Source organism: Anopheles nili, chromosome 3 (genome assembly GCF_943737925.1).
Source record: "Anopheles nili chromosome 3, idAnoNiliSN_F5_01, whole genome shotgun sequence".
NCBI lineage: Eukaryota > Metazoa > Arthropoda > Insecta > Diptera > Culicidae > Anopheles > Anopheles nili.
The window spans coordinates 50,057,066-50,072,869 of record NC_071292.1 but is presented as its reverse complement, the minus strand read 5'-3'; the positions used below and the strand labels follow the sequence as shown (position 1 = coordinate 50,072,869).

The 15,804-nt window shown below is 48.9% G+C and overlaps 2 protein-coding genes across 2 annotated transcripts in view; both read left to right on the top strand.

Annotated features, from left to right (window-relative positions):
- Nucleotides 1–463: 463 nt before the first annotated feature.
- LOC128726564 (SEC14 domain and spectrin repeat-containing protein 1-B) lies at nucleotides 464–10,337 on the top strand. The gene is made up of 8 exons (XM_053820379.1): nucleotides 464–633; nucleotides 738–933; nucleotides 4,674–4,787; nucleotides 5,334–5,508; nucleotides 7,295–7,933; nucleotides 8,015–8,774; nucleotides 9,327–9,546; nucleotides 9,627–10,337. The coding sequence occupies exons 1-8, from the start codon at nucleotides 464–466 to the stop codon at nucleotides 10,335–10,337; spliced, it is 2,985 nt and encodes a 994-aa protein (XP_053676354.1).
- A 2,804-nt stretch (nucleotides 10,338–13,141) lies between these two features.
- LOC128724535 (titin-like) overlaps nucleotides 13,142–15,804 on the top strand; it is a 140,577-nt gene continuing 137,914 nt past the window's right edge. Inside the window, exon 1 of the mRNA XM_053818260.1 lies at nucleotides 13,142–13,363. Within this exon, the coding sequence (XP_053674235.1) occupies nucleotides 13,142–13,363 (222 nt within the window). The remainder of the gene's footprint in view (nucleotides 13,364–15,804) is intronic.

The window sequence follows — 15,804 nt, the reverse complement described above, 5'->3', positions numbered from 1 at the left end:
GTGGACAGAGTGAATGGTGGCTCCAGGCGTCGAAGGAATCCGCTGAGGCGGAGTGGGGTTTTTGCGTGGGAGGTTTGGCTGCTCGGGTGGAATGTGTAGCTGAAGAATGCAGCAGTAGAGAAACGCGTCGAGCGTAGGAAAATCGTAGAAACACAGCAACCGAAGAGCAACAAAAAAAAAAACCGATCATGTTTCACCTCGAGCGTTCGAGCGCTGATTCGTGAGCCGCTCAAGTGTTCGCCCGTTCGAAAGTGACAGTGTTTGGTTAGGGGAGGGATTTTTTTTTTCATCCTCTTCTACGCCTGCTTGCTTGCCAGCAAGGAGTATTCCCGCCCAGGTTGGGTTAGGTTGGCCAGATCGGACTCTGCGCCAGCGTCAGGTGTTGGTGAAAGCGACCACAAACGCTAGCGTTTCGGTGGTCACGTTGTTAGCTCAGCAGCAGGTCCTCCAGCGAGTGCGTGCGATGGAGGCGGACGTGCTGAATGCGCTCAACACCCAAACCGCGTACATGCCGGGCGGGCGAGATCGTGATGGACATCCGCTCGTTGTTATACCGGTACCGTTCTACGATAATCTGCCCTGGATGAAGGGGTTCCTCGAGACGACGGTCAAGTACCTGTTGGCCAGCTTAAGGTAAGTGTCTGAGCGCCTGCGAGCAGCTCATCTTCTGGTGGTTTTTCTTTTTAACGTCAAAGCCAAAATTCACAAAAAAAAATCCAAAATCCCTCTCTCGACAGCTCCGAAACGGTCAGCAGCGGACTGGCCGTCATTCTCGACGCTCAGAAGTGCACGTGGCGTTCCACCAGGCAGTACATTCGCCACGTTCAGCAGCTGCTTGGGGTGCACATGAACAGCTTTCTCGTGATACGACCGGATGCGTTCTGGGACAAGAATCGGGTGGAAAATTGTGCCCGGCAACACCGCAAAGGCGAGGTACGTACGCGCGAGTTAGCCGTTGATAGGCTTTGTCTTATTCCGCGATCCAGTTTAGGTTAGATCCCGCCACATGGCAGGTTAATCATCGTCCAGATGCAGCTCCGAATAGCGAACCGTTTGTTAGCGAAGGGCCGATACCGATAATGCCTGTTTTACTGCCTAAACCGGCCTGTTTTCGCTACCGGCTACTGATGATTGATTACGACGCGTGGTCCCATCGAGCAGCGGTTGGTAGCACATCAACCGAAGAACCGATCCTTCCAAGAAACGGTTCCTTAGCGCAAATTATCAAACGCCATTATTGCGCCGTGTACGGTTGTCAAGAAATCGACCGATCGCTAGAGTACCTTCCCGGTCGCGGTGCAGAGATATCGTTATCGCGCGGTTGACTACCGCAATCAATGGGCGCGCGAGTGTGCGAGGAAAAGCGTGGCAGGGAATTTGATGTCAGGTCACCATTCCATCGATTTTGGCACGCTGTAAAACGTGTGACATTGAACTTTTCCGCCCCTAGACCTGCTGGTGGAGTAGGTGAGCGACAAGTTGGTCGCAACCTCCAACCAAATTGGGGTGTGTCAGGTTGTACCCTGCGGGAACGACCTGTGTGATATAATACGCCACTCTTGTACGTCCCAGAGCACGGAGAGTGTTGTGTTTGATAATCGATCGGTAGAGGGTATCGATACACGTGCGCCCGGTTTGACCATGTTCCGCTATTTTGCCGATCTCCAGCGATCTAGCTTCTTGTCGGTCTTATCGGTCGCACCATTTCCGTGACCTGAAGACGTGCCCAAAGCAAAACCACCGGACGAGATATCGGTGCAACACGATGTTCGGCTATTTTTTTGCTGCTGATGGGTCAGAAACCATACAAATATTGGTTGCTCGAGTGTTCGAGAAAATTCTGCCCGCGTTCTACGTTGCAGGGTTATTCCAATGAGCGTCAAGCAGGTGCGGTACTGGTCGCAACAATGCCCCAATCGCAGATCCGTAATTAATTGAGCACCAGATTGTGTGGATTATTGCATCGGGTGTGCGTTTCTTTTTAGTTTTCGGTGTGTTCCTGCCGTTAAGCGAGCGCTAGCGCGATAAACCTTTGCCAGCGTATCTTATCGACCCGTTTTGTGCTACCGTGGGGGGGACTGGACCTACTGGATTGCGACTTAATATGGGATATTGACATCACCGAACCCCCTGCCTAGGCCAGCTCAACCTGGTAGCAAAGGCTCGTTTAGAAGCCGTGCTATCAGCATGTGCACCCTTTGTGAGAGGTTTCCAGTTTTCAGCTCCCGCTCAAGGACGCAATGCACTCCGATAAGTCACCTGCGTCACCATTAGCCCGGGTGTTGTGCCAGATGCATCGGAAGCACAACGGAAGCCTTGGAAAGTCAACACCTCAGCGCGTTGATTTTGAAAGCTCACTCTTCCCATTCCCCAATTGCCTGTTCTTTGGGGTACGCAGGTTTAGGAGCCTAAGCCGTGTTTTCCCCACGGCCCCCAAGCGAAGATTACCCGACGGAACGGGATGTGCCCACTCGCTAGCCTCGGGGAGGAAAAGGTCTAATTAGGGTTCCATTAGGTCTACAATTGACGCAAAGACTCTCACACGTACGGCGTTCGTAACCCTCCCCGGATGGTGGGGTAGATAATTTCCATTTTTCCCGGTTTTTTTTGCTCTCTCTTTCTCGCTTTTTCTGATGGCGCTTGCTCACCTTCGAGACAGCTCCTGGGGTCAGCGGGTGATCCCGTACGTGACTGACAGTGAGTTTTTCTCGCAGCAGGCTGGCACGTTTTTCTTCCCCTGGTGATACGTGATGCCAACCGTTTCCGTGCCAGCCGTCAATTGGGGTTTTGTGCTTGATCTTCGAAGGGGAAATTCTACTATCGCTATGCTTGGCAATGTGCAGTGCCGCTCGGTAGCGATTGCTTGGAATGCTTCGTATGCCGGTTTTTTTTGTGTGTTGTTTCCCTTTTGCAATCATTTACATACAGTAGCTCATGTGTGGGGGAACGCCGTGGTTTAGTTTTACGCTTTTTCTTTACATCGTTGGGGATTGTGCTTTTTTATGATCCATGCCAATTAATGCCAATGGTGGTGAGATTGAAATGGCTTACCTTGCAAGTCAGCGATCGTATAGCAGAATTGAGCTCACCGCGCATGTTGAATGTCTGTGAAATGGAGAAAAAATAATTAGAATAGTTAATTGACAGTAGCAATTGTAGCAAGCTTAGCTGCTCGACAGAATGCATAAATTATTGAACGAAAAAAAAACATTACGGCCGATTTACGTTCTTTTGATTTATTTAATTAAATTTGTTCAGTGTTGGAATTTAAATAAATAAGGAATATGATTCTTTTTTCATTTCCACATGTTAGGCCACCTGGTAAAGTGAGCAAAAAAATTGCACGGTCAGGTGGTTGGCATGCTTTTAAATCAGTTTTCATGCTTTTAAATCAGATAGAGCACACCCTACCATCCCATCGATGCTCATTTTCCATGCTGCCTTGACCGATTACCGGTTGTCGATTTTCAAAGCCATCAAAAGCCTATTACAATCCGCGTGAGACCAATTACTGTTCCTGCTTCAAACCGCACCGTAGAGCGCCTTTGCCAATGCGTCCCCAGGAACGCTCCCGCTGCGAGGAAATCGGTTTCGGTTTTTTGTTTTGCAGACTTTTCCGGCTAGCGCTCAGGTCGCGTGGTAAATTGCACACACGTTAACAACGAAACAAAACACAATCCGTTGCACTTTCTCCCGCGCTGGGGAACAAAAGTATCACGCGAAAGTAAGCCGAGGACCTGCACGCGGTCTTGCGCTCGACGAAGTGGACGCAAGACGAACCGAAACAGGCTGCTCGCTCCTTCAGGTCCACCGCAGTACCAAACGAGGGCCCTCCCCATTTCCCGAAAGCGAATGGTCGTTAAAGCTCATTTTCCTGCACCGTTCAAACGCTAGGTTTGGGATTGTTTTAAGCAAAAGCAGACAGTTGTCTCCGTGTTTGGCGAATAACCAGCCACTCTTTGCGCTCTCGAGCGGGCTTTCCAGCACACTATGAAAGTGAGCGGTAGACGCTGTAATAGACAACGTACAATTGAAACGGAAAGTGCTCTGGTTGGCGGCTTTGCGCGTGTGGGGGGTTTCGTTTGCGAATTTCGTAATATTTTCCCCACGGCTGCATTGCCGTTTTTTTGTTGCTGTTTCAGCGCATTTTAAATGCACTGAAAAGAAGACAAAACAGAAAAAAAACAGCAAACCAAGAGGCGCATTTGATCGAGTTGAAATAATTGGCTCTTGATTGGGAAAATTAGCGATGCTCAATGGGTGTTTGAGCAACGGGCGCCATTAGAGTGCGTGTTCGCGGGAGAAAAGTGGATAATTTTAATGTGTGCTAACGTGCGCGATGATTGGTGTGCAAATTGTTTGTAATTGGTATATTTTTCTTCAACGTGCTTGAACGAGCCGTTGCCGTTCGGAAAAAGGGCAGCTCTTTGCGCCATGTTTCATGTCGTTGAGATGTTCCAGCAGCCAGATGATGGCGCGACTTCAGCGTCTCATGAAGAGGGATTTGTGGCCTCGGAACCTTATCGAAGATCGGCATCGTTTTTTGAACTCAAATTAAAAGCTATTAAAAGAGTGAAAAGTCGACGGCAGTGGATCATTTACTACCTTCCATGGTTATCAGCGGTCGCTATTATTAACTCTTTTTGATTATTTGCACATTATCTTCTCTTTAGCCAACGATCATCTCAAAGTCCCGGTTGGTGAAATACTTTGACACCAGCGAGCTACCGGAGGAGCTTGGCGGCATTATCGCTTACAACCACGAACAGTGGATACAATCGCGCGAGGTAAGAATGAAAAAAGAAAAACCCTTACATAAAGAATACACATGATAGCAGGTACAGTTATAAACTCGTTTGAGATAACGATACTAACCACTCAAAGCGGCTAGAACTTCTCCCCTAAAAGGCCGGATTTATTAATTTGACGTATCCAAGCGATCGGATAAATAATATCATCATACACGATCGGCTGCCCTTAATACAGCCATTCCTATGCTAATTGTGAGAGATGCTTGCGGCGATTAGGTGTCCAACTTCCTGCAGAACTTTCTAGCACCTAACGATCCTAACGATTTCCCTCGTCCCAATCTCTTCCACCGATCGGTGATAAAATTCCCATTTCCCAGCTCGCTGTGGAACGGCAAGTGGCTCATAAAAAAAATCTTCTCACTCCGTCACCGAACCAACGCGTCAAAACTCATCGCGCGGGTTCTCGTCATGTGGCTTTCATATCTAACGTGTGCTGTTTTTTTTTTTGCTCTACCTTCCTTTTTCACGTTCCTGATCGTGCATTTCTCTCACTCTCTCGAATGCACCACCTGACCACGACAGCGCATCGAAGAATTCCGAAAATCCTACGACAAAGCCATGGGCGACCTAGAAAACCTGCACCTCATCCTGCTGGACAACCGGACGGTTCGGGCGAGCGAATCGAAGGCGGCCCTCAAATCTTGCCAGCAGCTGAACGCGGATGTGCAGAAATTTCTCTCCCTCGTCATGGATGGCGGTAAGTTTTTGGGAGGTTGAAGACCAGCAGATCGATCGATCGGGGTAGCCTTCTTCCACGCGGAATATCACCGGTTTGGGGTTCGCGTGAGTAAGCAGCTTTTTTTGTTGTTGAGAGCATCCGAAGCCGGTTCGATCGGTTGAAGCGTGCGCATAAGTTTCTCTCCCTGGGGATGAGGATTCCGGGGCCCAGGCAAAAGGGCTTAAGTTCCTCGAGTATCACGCGCACACACACTAGTGCGTGTACAACGCAGGGAAAGCCGGTTGACCGGCACTGGAACCACTGTTGGGCTAATTGAACAATCGATCGGGTTGTCGGCTGACGGGGTGCTTAATTTCTCCTTGTCGATGATGATAGGGAACGGCGCACGTACCGGGTAATGTTGCACCACCGGAAGTGCGCCCAGCTGCGAAAGCCTGATCGTGGCGCCTTGATCTATCATTTCCGCTCGCGCTCCCAGACCGGCTGTATCTCATTAGCAACCATCAGCTGTCACACGCGAGCCGTCGTTGCCTTCCGATAGAGTACCTTTTCGAATGGAGAGATCACAGGTGAAAAAAGGGGCCCAGACACCTTACCAGTTTCTGGTGGTTTAATCGATGGAAACGGCAGTACGCTGCATCCTTGAAAAACGTCGAAAAAATCAATGGCAAACTGGCACCTAAAGGCTCCTTGTTTCCAAAAACCCATACCGCTAAACGAATGCAATGGTTGGTTCACATAAAAATCTGCTTTCCCTATCAAATAAAGCGCCGGGCACTTAACACAATCGAAAGACCCCGAGACTGCGGCTTTTTTTATTTATTTTTATTTACCCAAGCAGACCCCGCACGATCTGGGTCAGCTTCATGTGGAGCTCGCTGCACGAAGCATTTCCATAAATGTGAAGGCTTTTGGGCTTCGTGGTGGGTGGGAACAGTTGAGCTGAGACCGTTTAGGGGTGTTGGAGCGTGGTGGACAATGGACGGTTTTTGAGAGATTATCCGATAACTACGACCCATTTGGTTATTTTAACGCCATGCTGTGGGCTAATTGCTGATCTAACCCGTCCGAATGGGTGGAAGTGCTTTAATGTGAGCGTGAATTACAAAATGCTTGCACAGAAAATGATGGCACGGAAATGAGAGGTATGACGCGAACAAAATGATAATTTTTAAGTGCTTCAAATGTGATTAGATATCGCAGAAAATCTATTTATTATGATTTATTCGGCGATTGGAATAAGCTACTATTAAACGAAGGAGAAAAAAAGGTAAGAAACATGTCTCTTCTATTTGATTATTCATTCAACTTAAATGGGTCATTATTGGTAGAAAATTCAAGCAAAAACCCAGTGTGCAACTACAACATTGAGTGTGCTCAAAGGGAACGATGAAGGAGCGCACTCTTTAACAGACTTCACCTGTAATTAAGACAATGGTTGCAATAAATCGCAGCCCCATCAAATAGCGCCGTATAAAGTAAAGTGATTGCCGGTGAATGGGTTGAATGCATCGGTACCCTTTAAAGTGGCTGATAAATAAAATTATAAATTTCTCGGCTCGGTTCGTACACGCACGCACGCATTTGAATACAGGGTGTATAAGGGAGCCACTTTATTGTAGAGGGCAAATGAAAAAAAAATGAATAGGTCGGCTCGGTAGCTTAAGCTCCCGGCGCTCGCTGAAGCTCGACAAGCGTTGATTTAGAGCGGGAAAATTCAGACTTTAATTCGGCCAGATAAATATTCTGACCCGCACGCTTCGTGTGCTTTCTATTTAACGTGTCTATTTATTCGCTTCCGCAGGCAAAAAGCTGCTCGCTCATCTAAGTGATCTCCACAGCGCAAAGTCGGCGGTGGCTCAAGACCTCACCGACGGTAAGCTGCAAGTCGAGCGGATGCTGAACGCGCTCGATCGCAAACAAACCACCGCTAACCAGGCGTGGACGGAGCTCGAACGGACGGTTGAAGTGCTGCAAGAGTTGGCCACCCTCGAGGAGGGTGTATCACACGTCACCAGCTGGATCCTCACCACAGCCGAGTCGATGTTGAATGCGCAACTTCGTGTGGGCCATGACGTTGGAACGGCCGATCAGTTGCGGCTGGAGCACGAGATCCTTGAGCTGCAGTGCTGGCAAACGTATGGGTGTTACGCCGAGTTGTTGCACAAGATTGATCACTTTCCGCGGCGGAAGGATACGGCTGCTTATCGGGATCTGTTGTCACAGCGCGAGTGGATGGATTTTGTGTGTCGAAGTTTCGCGCAGCGGCTTGAGCGACGGCGAAATGTGCTCATCACGTCGGTGCGGTTTTTTAGGTTGGTGGCAGAGTACTTCGATAGGACGAGCGAAGTCTTCCAGTCACTCATCATGGGCGAACGAGTCGAGGATTATGCGCTAGCTAGCACTAACCTGCAAAAGCTGAATGACAATCAACTAATGCTTGGTAGGTTCCCGAGGGTGTTTACTGATTTTGGAGAAGGTTTAGGTCCCGTTTCTGATGTCACGTGTCTTTCTGTCGTTCCAGAAATGATGGAAAAAGAGATCATCAAAGAGGGCGAAAAGCTAAGCGATGTTCTGTTGATGCCAGTAAAGGACGCCGTCGGACGAGACATCGATGTCGACTACAGCGAGGACATCGGGAACGTACGCGACATCCTAGACGCGACCCGATCCCGATCACGCATCTTCGCTGACAGCGTGGAACTGCAGAAGCTCACCCTCGATCAAATCACGCACATCTTCAAGTACGAACAGGACGCACGCACCGCCGTCAAATGGATGGGTGATCTCCAGCAGGTGATGCTTCGCTCCCACACGCACGTCGGTGCGAGCGTGCGCGAGATCCAGAGCCAAAAGGACGAACACCAGACGCTTCAGGAGACAGCTAAAGGCACGTACAATTACGGGTGTCAGCTGTTGAACGCGTCACTCGCCCTACGCCAATCCTGCAAGCTCGAAACAGCGGACAACATCGCGATGACGAAATCGCTCCAGTGCACGTGGCGATCCTTTCAGGCCGTTGCGCAGGAGCAGATGACGCGATTGCGCGTGTCAGCCGTATTTCACCGCAGCGTCGAGGAGCAGTGCGTGAAGTTACGCGAACTGCACGAGTGCGTGCTGCGTATTGGTGAGATCACGGAGCAGACACGCCGCCGGACACGGCTGCGTAAGTATCTTGCGACCCGCGAACGGTTGCTGCTTGAGGTTGGCCGGATGGTGCGGCTTGGTCGGCTGCTTAAAACGAGACTGAAGGAACCGTTTCTTCTGGACGACCGGCTCGACGCGTAAGTAGTGCCAGACGGCGGTGATTTATTAATATACACGCTGGGGTGCGTTTGGGCGGTAGCATAGTGTGTAAGAATGCGCGACAAAATTGGTGGTCTAAAGTCGTGCATCAGTGCAGCATTGCAGGACGTTTCTGCAGCAAGTCAGATTGGTATTCGCCATAAAGCTGTGCCAGGACACGAAACGAACGCCGAACAGCTGCTTGCGTCCAGAGTTCAGGTTCCCGGTGCGGAATATTTGGCCAAAATTAGCCACAAACCTGCAGCTCGTAAATAATGGCTTAATTTTAGCCATGCTCGCGTTCGTACTCTTCCATGGTTTCGTGTGTTTTATGTAACAACGCGACACAACCCGCTAAGCCGGCACCATATTTCGATGTTGCGGCTCAGTTGTTGTCAGTAGAATCAGCACGCTTGTTCCACAGTTGACCATCAATCGCTCACATTAATTTCCACGCGGGTTTTTGCTTCCTTTAAAGTTAGAGCTCGTGTTCGTGCTTGTGAGCCCCGCGAAGAAGCTTATCCAATATTTCCTTTACGTATCCCCGTCAGGATGGCCAGTCCGGAGAATATCGTCGCCGAAAGTGATAACATTATGGCGTGCGAGGCGATCTCGACCCGCCTAGCGGAGGTCGCTCAGGTGGCGGAATCGTTAGACAGCGTGTTGAGCGACGTGCAGGGTGGTTTCGATGATGAGGTTGAAGAGATCACGAGCGCAAACGTGGCGCCAGAAGTTGCCAGCAAGCGAGCCGATAGTGGAAATCAGAGTGACGTGAGTGTTGCGAACGGTTGTGGTTGTGGTTGCGGATGTGTTTTTTTTTCACAAGTGCTTTTCCGTTTTTCACATCGCAGGATTGGAGCTCGAGTGTTAAGTCAACGGACGATGGATCGTTTGTGACGGCGTCGGATTGCATCTGCACGCCCCAGTCACGATCGTCCTCGTACCATACCGCGTCGGAGTGTCGTGCATCACCCTGGTGGGGCGTGGAATCAATCGAAAGGCAGAGCTCGCTGGAGAACGACTCCGCGGAAGATCCAGACCCGGAAGCGTTCCCTTCGATCAAGCTGCTGTCAGGGGTGGTGATGACTTCAAGTGCGAATCTATCGTTCGACGAATCGGAGCATAGTTTCCCAACGCCTGCCAATTCGCACGGATCAGCTAGCGTGGATTCACATCCGGATTCAGATGACACCGTGCCGACGGTTTGTTCGCAACCAAGCCCTATTGGCACCAGTTCAGCTTCTAGTTCAGCGCTCAACTCGATCAACCGCCGGGAAAATCTTGCCCTCTCACTAACCCCTGAAGAGCTGGAGCAGATCGAGAATGACATCCGCAACAACAACCTGCTCGCTGCGGTTGGTTCAGCCGTCAACAAAGAACTGCAGAGTACGCAGGTGACACCGACAAGCGAAGACAGCGGCAACGTGAGTACCAGTAGCGTTAAGCTAGATCCGGAGGATACCGTCCGTTTCGAACCGGTCAAGGGCCCAACGGACATCTCGGGCCTTACGTACTACTATCAGAACATCATCACCAAGCATACGGTGAAGAGTTGTCTCTGAGCGATTTGTGGAGAGGAAGAGTAGAGGAAGGAAACCGAACGGTTGCACCGAAGTGCAGACTAGCGTTTTTTACGAAGCCATTCCAGCAGCTGCATCGCAGCGCAATTGCATCTTGCCAGCTACAATGCCGAGCGCATTACACCAAGAATTAGATAGTTCGATACGGGCTCAACGAGCGCAGTTAGTTGATGAAAATAGGGGTGCGAAATGCGAGGAAAATCTAGCGGGCGAGGCGCATGATGTTTGAGTGTTTGCTTGAGTTTGAATAGCATTAGAGTAGTAGTTTTATAAACGATTCTAGAAGACGCGCTTTCGTAACGAGCGCAGTTCAGGCAGGTTATCTTATGTGTGTTGCTTTGTTGTTGTTTTGGCCGTGAAATAAAAAGGGTCGCGTACGATAATATTGCTTTTAACTTCTGGTTTTGTCTTATTCTGTTTGCGTGGTGTTCATGTTCGTTGAATTAACAGTTGTTTGCATGTTTTCCTTTTTATGCGTGGGAAAAACGTGTTCACGAAAGTTTGTACGCCTGTGCGTATGCAATTTGTATAACGCTTACATTTCGAAGTTGTTTCGAAATACGGTTGCAAGTTATGTGGACCTCTTCTTTCCAGAATGAGTTGGTGTACCCGATTTCATTTCACACGGTGCTTAAATTTTCTATTTTTTTATATTTCAGGATACTTCTCAAAAAAGGATACTTAGTATTTTTTCCAAATAGCTGATTATTGACTGGTTAGATTTTAACTGAACATAACAGAACTAATCATCTAGATTCCAGATACTTTTTAAATCATCTAATTCATTTGTCAACCTCATCTTAGTTCAACCACTCCATAATAAACAGAAGGCAACATACATGAGATATTACAGGATGATCATCCTAAGGACACTAACCATTCTAAAAGCAAATGAATATTAGGTTCGACGGAAAATGCGGTTGGAAAAACATTCTCCCTGCTACTAAGCGCTGTAGCTCCATTCATCCCGTTCAAGCTGCTGCGAAATCATGAGAAACAACCCCTAATATGCACATTAATTTACTTCAAAATGATAACGACGCCAGCTATCATTTAATTCGTAGATTTACCACCAAGCCTCAGCTCGCGCAATCATAAATCACAAAATCGTAAAAGATCACGCATTGTTTCGCTTTGCGCCAGATATCCGCACCATCCGACTGATGGTATTCAGCGTTAAAAAGATAACCGCAAGCCAGCCCAGACGTCGGTAGCAAAACAGTTCAACCCTTTTTTTGTTGTTGTTTTGCCTCAACAACATGAAGCAATTGAGACGGGGGTATTTAAAACATATAAGCCACCCCAAACCGCCAACCGGCGGATGCTTTTCTCCAGCTCTTGTGCCCAACGGTCAAGCAAATAAAAGAAGACAAAAAAAGGCATCATCCAGCTACCGGGAGAGCTAAGCGATCGTGGAGGAAAGAGTAAATAAACCTCGACTCAAAAAAAGGCCTGTGTGGAAGTGAAAAGCCACGAGACGCGAGAGAGCCCGCAGAGATACAAAAAAAAAAATACACATTCACGCGATCGTGCGCGCGGACATAAACAACTTCACCACCGGGAGCGGCGCAACTCTCCGAGTCGACGGAAAAGCGAGACAGTCTCTCGGATGCGATCGACCAGCGCGGATCGTCCCCCAAAAGCGCCAACGGAAAGGATCAACGCAAGACGGCATAATCGACAGCCAACGGTAGAGCGTCGTGTGCGGGTGTGCGTGTGCGTGCGTGTGTGTGTAGGGAACCGGGAAAAGCCAAAGCAAACGAGTGAAAGTGACCGGGCAAGAGAATGTGCCCGAAGAGGTTCTTAAACCGCGTGCCACTGCCGAAAAAGAATTGATGATTAATCGAGCCGGCTTTGGGACGTCACGCGTTGTTTGTGCAGTTGATGCATTTTGTTGCACCGCCGAGTGGAGGCTTTGAAGACACCGGAATCTGGTTCCCGATTCGATCGTCCGTGCCCTCGATCACGCTGGTTGTCGTCGGTGTAGGTAGGAAACTTTTTGGGTGATCAATCGCTGGTGTCGAATGGCAGGACAACGGATCGAGGGCTCAGATATGACAGTGGCTTGTTTGAGAACGTTTATCCCGATGCGCGGGATTAGTTTTCTCGATTCCCAGCTCAACACAGTGGCTGCTGCCCAGAGAGCTGGTTAAAAAGGAGAAGCATGAGAAGAAGAAAAAAAAAGCGATGTAACACAAGACAACGCCCGGGACCAAAAATTCGAGTGCTAGCATAGGGCACGATCGCGCTTGCGCACCGTGTCACGACCAAGGCCGTGCGTGCGTGTATTTAGTGTGCGAGTGAAAAAAGAAACAAAGCAGACCGAAAAAACCAGTTTTTTTTTTCGGTGTGCACGCCGTCACCGTGCCCGATGTGGATGTTGGAGAATATTCTTTCTTAATTTTTTTTCCGCCCAAGCTAATTCGTTTTTCGTTTCCCACTCGACCGCAGAGTTGCATTTGAATTCATTCACCACGACTGTACACGACCCGTTTAGCGTTTAAGAGGGGACACGTTTTTTTTTTGTTCGTGTGTGTTTTTGGTTGCAGGCAGGTTTTCGCGTTCGTGTTGCGTTTCGTTTTTTTTTCTGTACAAATATTTATCTCCCTTCGCTGCATGAGTGCAATGTGAGTGCGAATTGCCGCTGCTCCACGAGATTCTCCAGCGCAAAACAGGTCAACGATAGTTTATTTTTCGCGGGTTTTTGGTCGGAAAACTTTGAGCAACGCCACGCGTGCACGCGGTCATCTCCGCAACTCGAAGCCGACAGCTTCCGTGACACCAACATGGAACCGACACCGGACGGGAAGCTTTCCTCACTCGACGAGCTGCAGCGGAAGTTGAACGAAGATTTCGCCCAAACACTGGGCCCGATGGCTTCACTGCCGCATCCGGTTGGCGCCTCACCAGCAGCATCTGCATCAACGGCGAGTGCAATGGTCGCAACCACCATCAGCACCGTAGTGCTGCAGGGTGGCCCATTGCAGCTAGTCGTCGCCATCCTCAAGGTAGGTTATTTTCCCTTCGGTAGGCTTTTTTCCCGCCTCTCCAGGTCAGGTTCAAAACCGGGACCACGAGGCACACATTCAGGGCACGCAAACACGCGCAACGCGAAAGCGCAAGATCGAAGATCACGTTGGTCGGGTGGCCAGAGTAACATCATCAATCATTCCACTGGCCGTTGCTTGGGGCCACGATGATGTACGGGGCGAATGTTTCGAGTTTTTATTTTTCTCTCCCATCCATCCACCGGTATGCGTGCCAGGAGAGTGCGATTTTCACCTGCCAGCATGGATGAGCGCGCGGTTCAGTCAGCTTTTTGCAGGAGGCCTGGTTTTGTAATCCTTCCCCGAGCCGGGAATGTCGGATCGAGGGTTCAGTTTCGGACGCGATTCGAAGCTACAATCAATTAGTGATCTATGCGGAGAATGGAGATGCAGCTTGCGCGCGTATTGCCCCGATCGGTGGTAATTAGTTGCGTGCTTGCGCCCGGAAGCAAGGGTCTTGTTCTTTGGCTAAACGGTTGCGCACCGATGCACGTGTGCAGTGGCGCGTTTGATGTTGGAAAATTGTAATGCACTCTCGTCATGCAACGGGAGTATCCATCCAGTGGTGGCTTTCTTGCTGAGGTACCATCGCTCAAAAACGGCGTGAAATGGGCAACATCGAGGGCTGGTTCGCCCATTTTCAAAAAGGTCCAGAAAGGGCGTTTGGTCAGCCGGTATGCTAATTGAGTGTCGTGCCAAGGTCGCCTGGCTGGGTTCGTGATTGTGATGGATTTCGATTCTGGCCACGTACACACGGTGCCGTGGGACGCGCATCGTTTGAAATGGCGATTTCTTCCGGCTCGTTTGATGGTTGAATTGGATTTTTTCCCCCACATGGAGGGAGAGTGGTTGGAATTTTAAAACACAAGAAAGTGCACTTTTCGCTGGGTGGACGCTTAGGTAGGCGTTCTGATGGGATGGGACAAACGATCGGTTTAAATTCGTTTTGCATACGCAAGTTGTTGGGGTGCAATTGTTTGCGATTTGTCATATTTGAAGGCATCCAGAATGGTTGAATTAATAATGGCCTTGCGGAATTTCCAAGAGGACATTGAACATATTTTATTCCTTTAAACCAGCCTAACATGTACGGGCTTTTACGAATTATTTGCGGAAACACCACCAACATTCGCCATAGGTAGAATCGGCCATGGCCTTTACCGGATCGTCATGCTTAAGACCTTTATAGCATACCGCATGATGTATGTATCTTTGTTTGGTATGACTGTACTCAATGAGCCCCCGAAACGTATTTTCACACCGATTAATCGCCGTTCCGTGTCCCACTTCTTGGAAGCGCGATGACGCGACCCGTTCGAACGTTGGATATTAAATCGAGTGTGTCACTCTGCGGATGACACGTGCGCAGAAGATGTTGCCACTCGCAATTAAACTGCCCGCGCACTGCTCGAACTGTGTCGCATACAAATGAGCGTCTTCTTGAACCGCGTCCGGCCGCCCTGATGGCCGGCTCAGTAACGTAAATCGGATGTTTTAATTACTGCCTTGAACTCAATATCAGACGACTGATTTCTCAGGTCCACCGATAAACGGGATTAGATGGCAGTGGAACCGATTGCGAACGTTGACATCATTACGTTGGGAGGCGCCCTAGGAGCAGCAGTAGAACAAGAAATATTAATTAACTGACCGCTTCGCTCACGCGTGAAGTCGGTCGCTCAATTGATCACGCTGTTTCGTGGAGAGGCACCCTTTTTTCTGTGAAAGCGCGCGTTTAAGCGAAACTTTGGGATCGTAAAACCGAACTATATAGCATAATTGAAATTAGAGCGAGAATTTTATAACTTTATTAGCCTTTCCGCGATGGCTCACCGGGTAATCCCTGCGTACGGGAGTTGAGCTGTACTATTCAAACTGGAGCTGTTGATCTCGGTCAGTTCATTGCGACGAGCGGAAAAAGAGCGACCCCTTTTATTTCTAATAGAATGTTCAATCACACAACGAGATAAAACGGACACATTTGATAATTTTTTATCTTCAGTGTTGGACTAATTTTGATTTTGTCAATTCGTGTATCATATGAATCCGCAAAACAAACTGATTAATTCATTTCCACTTATTGAAAAAAAGTCATTTCGTATGAAATCTAGCTTTTTTCGCTTCGCTTCCGGTCACAAACGGTGACAGTATTTGTATTTGTCTATTTCAAATAAAACGTACGCGTAAACGTACGAACTCCATCAAGAGGATTAGGATCTATCTTAGGACTTATTGCGATTCAATGAGCGGTGACAAAAGCAGAAGAGCAAGCGTGCGAATTGCTTATTTGATAAAACGATAAGGAGCCGTACGTCCATCACGGTTTAACGAGAATAGATGAGAAAACGTGTGTACTTTTAAACGCACGTAGTGTATTGGCAATGATTGAGCGTTTACAGCGT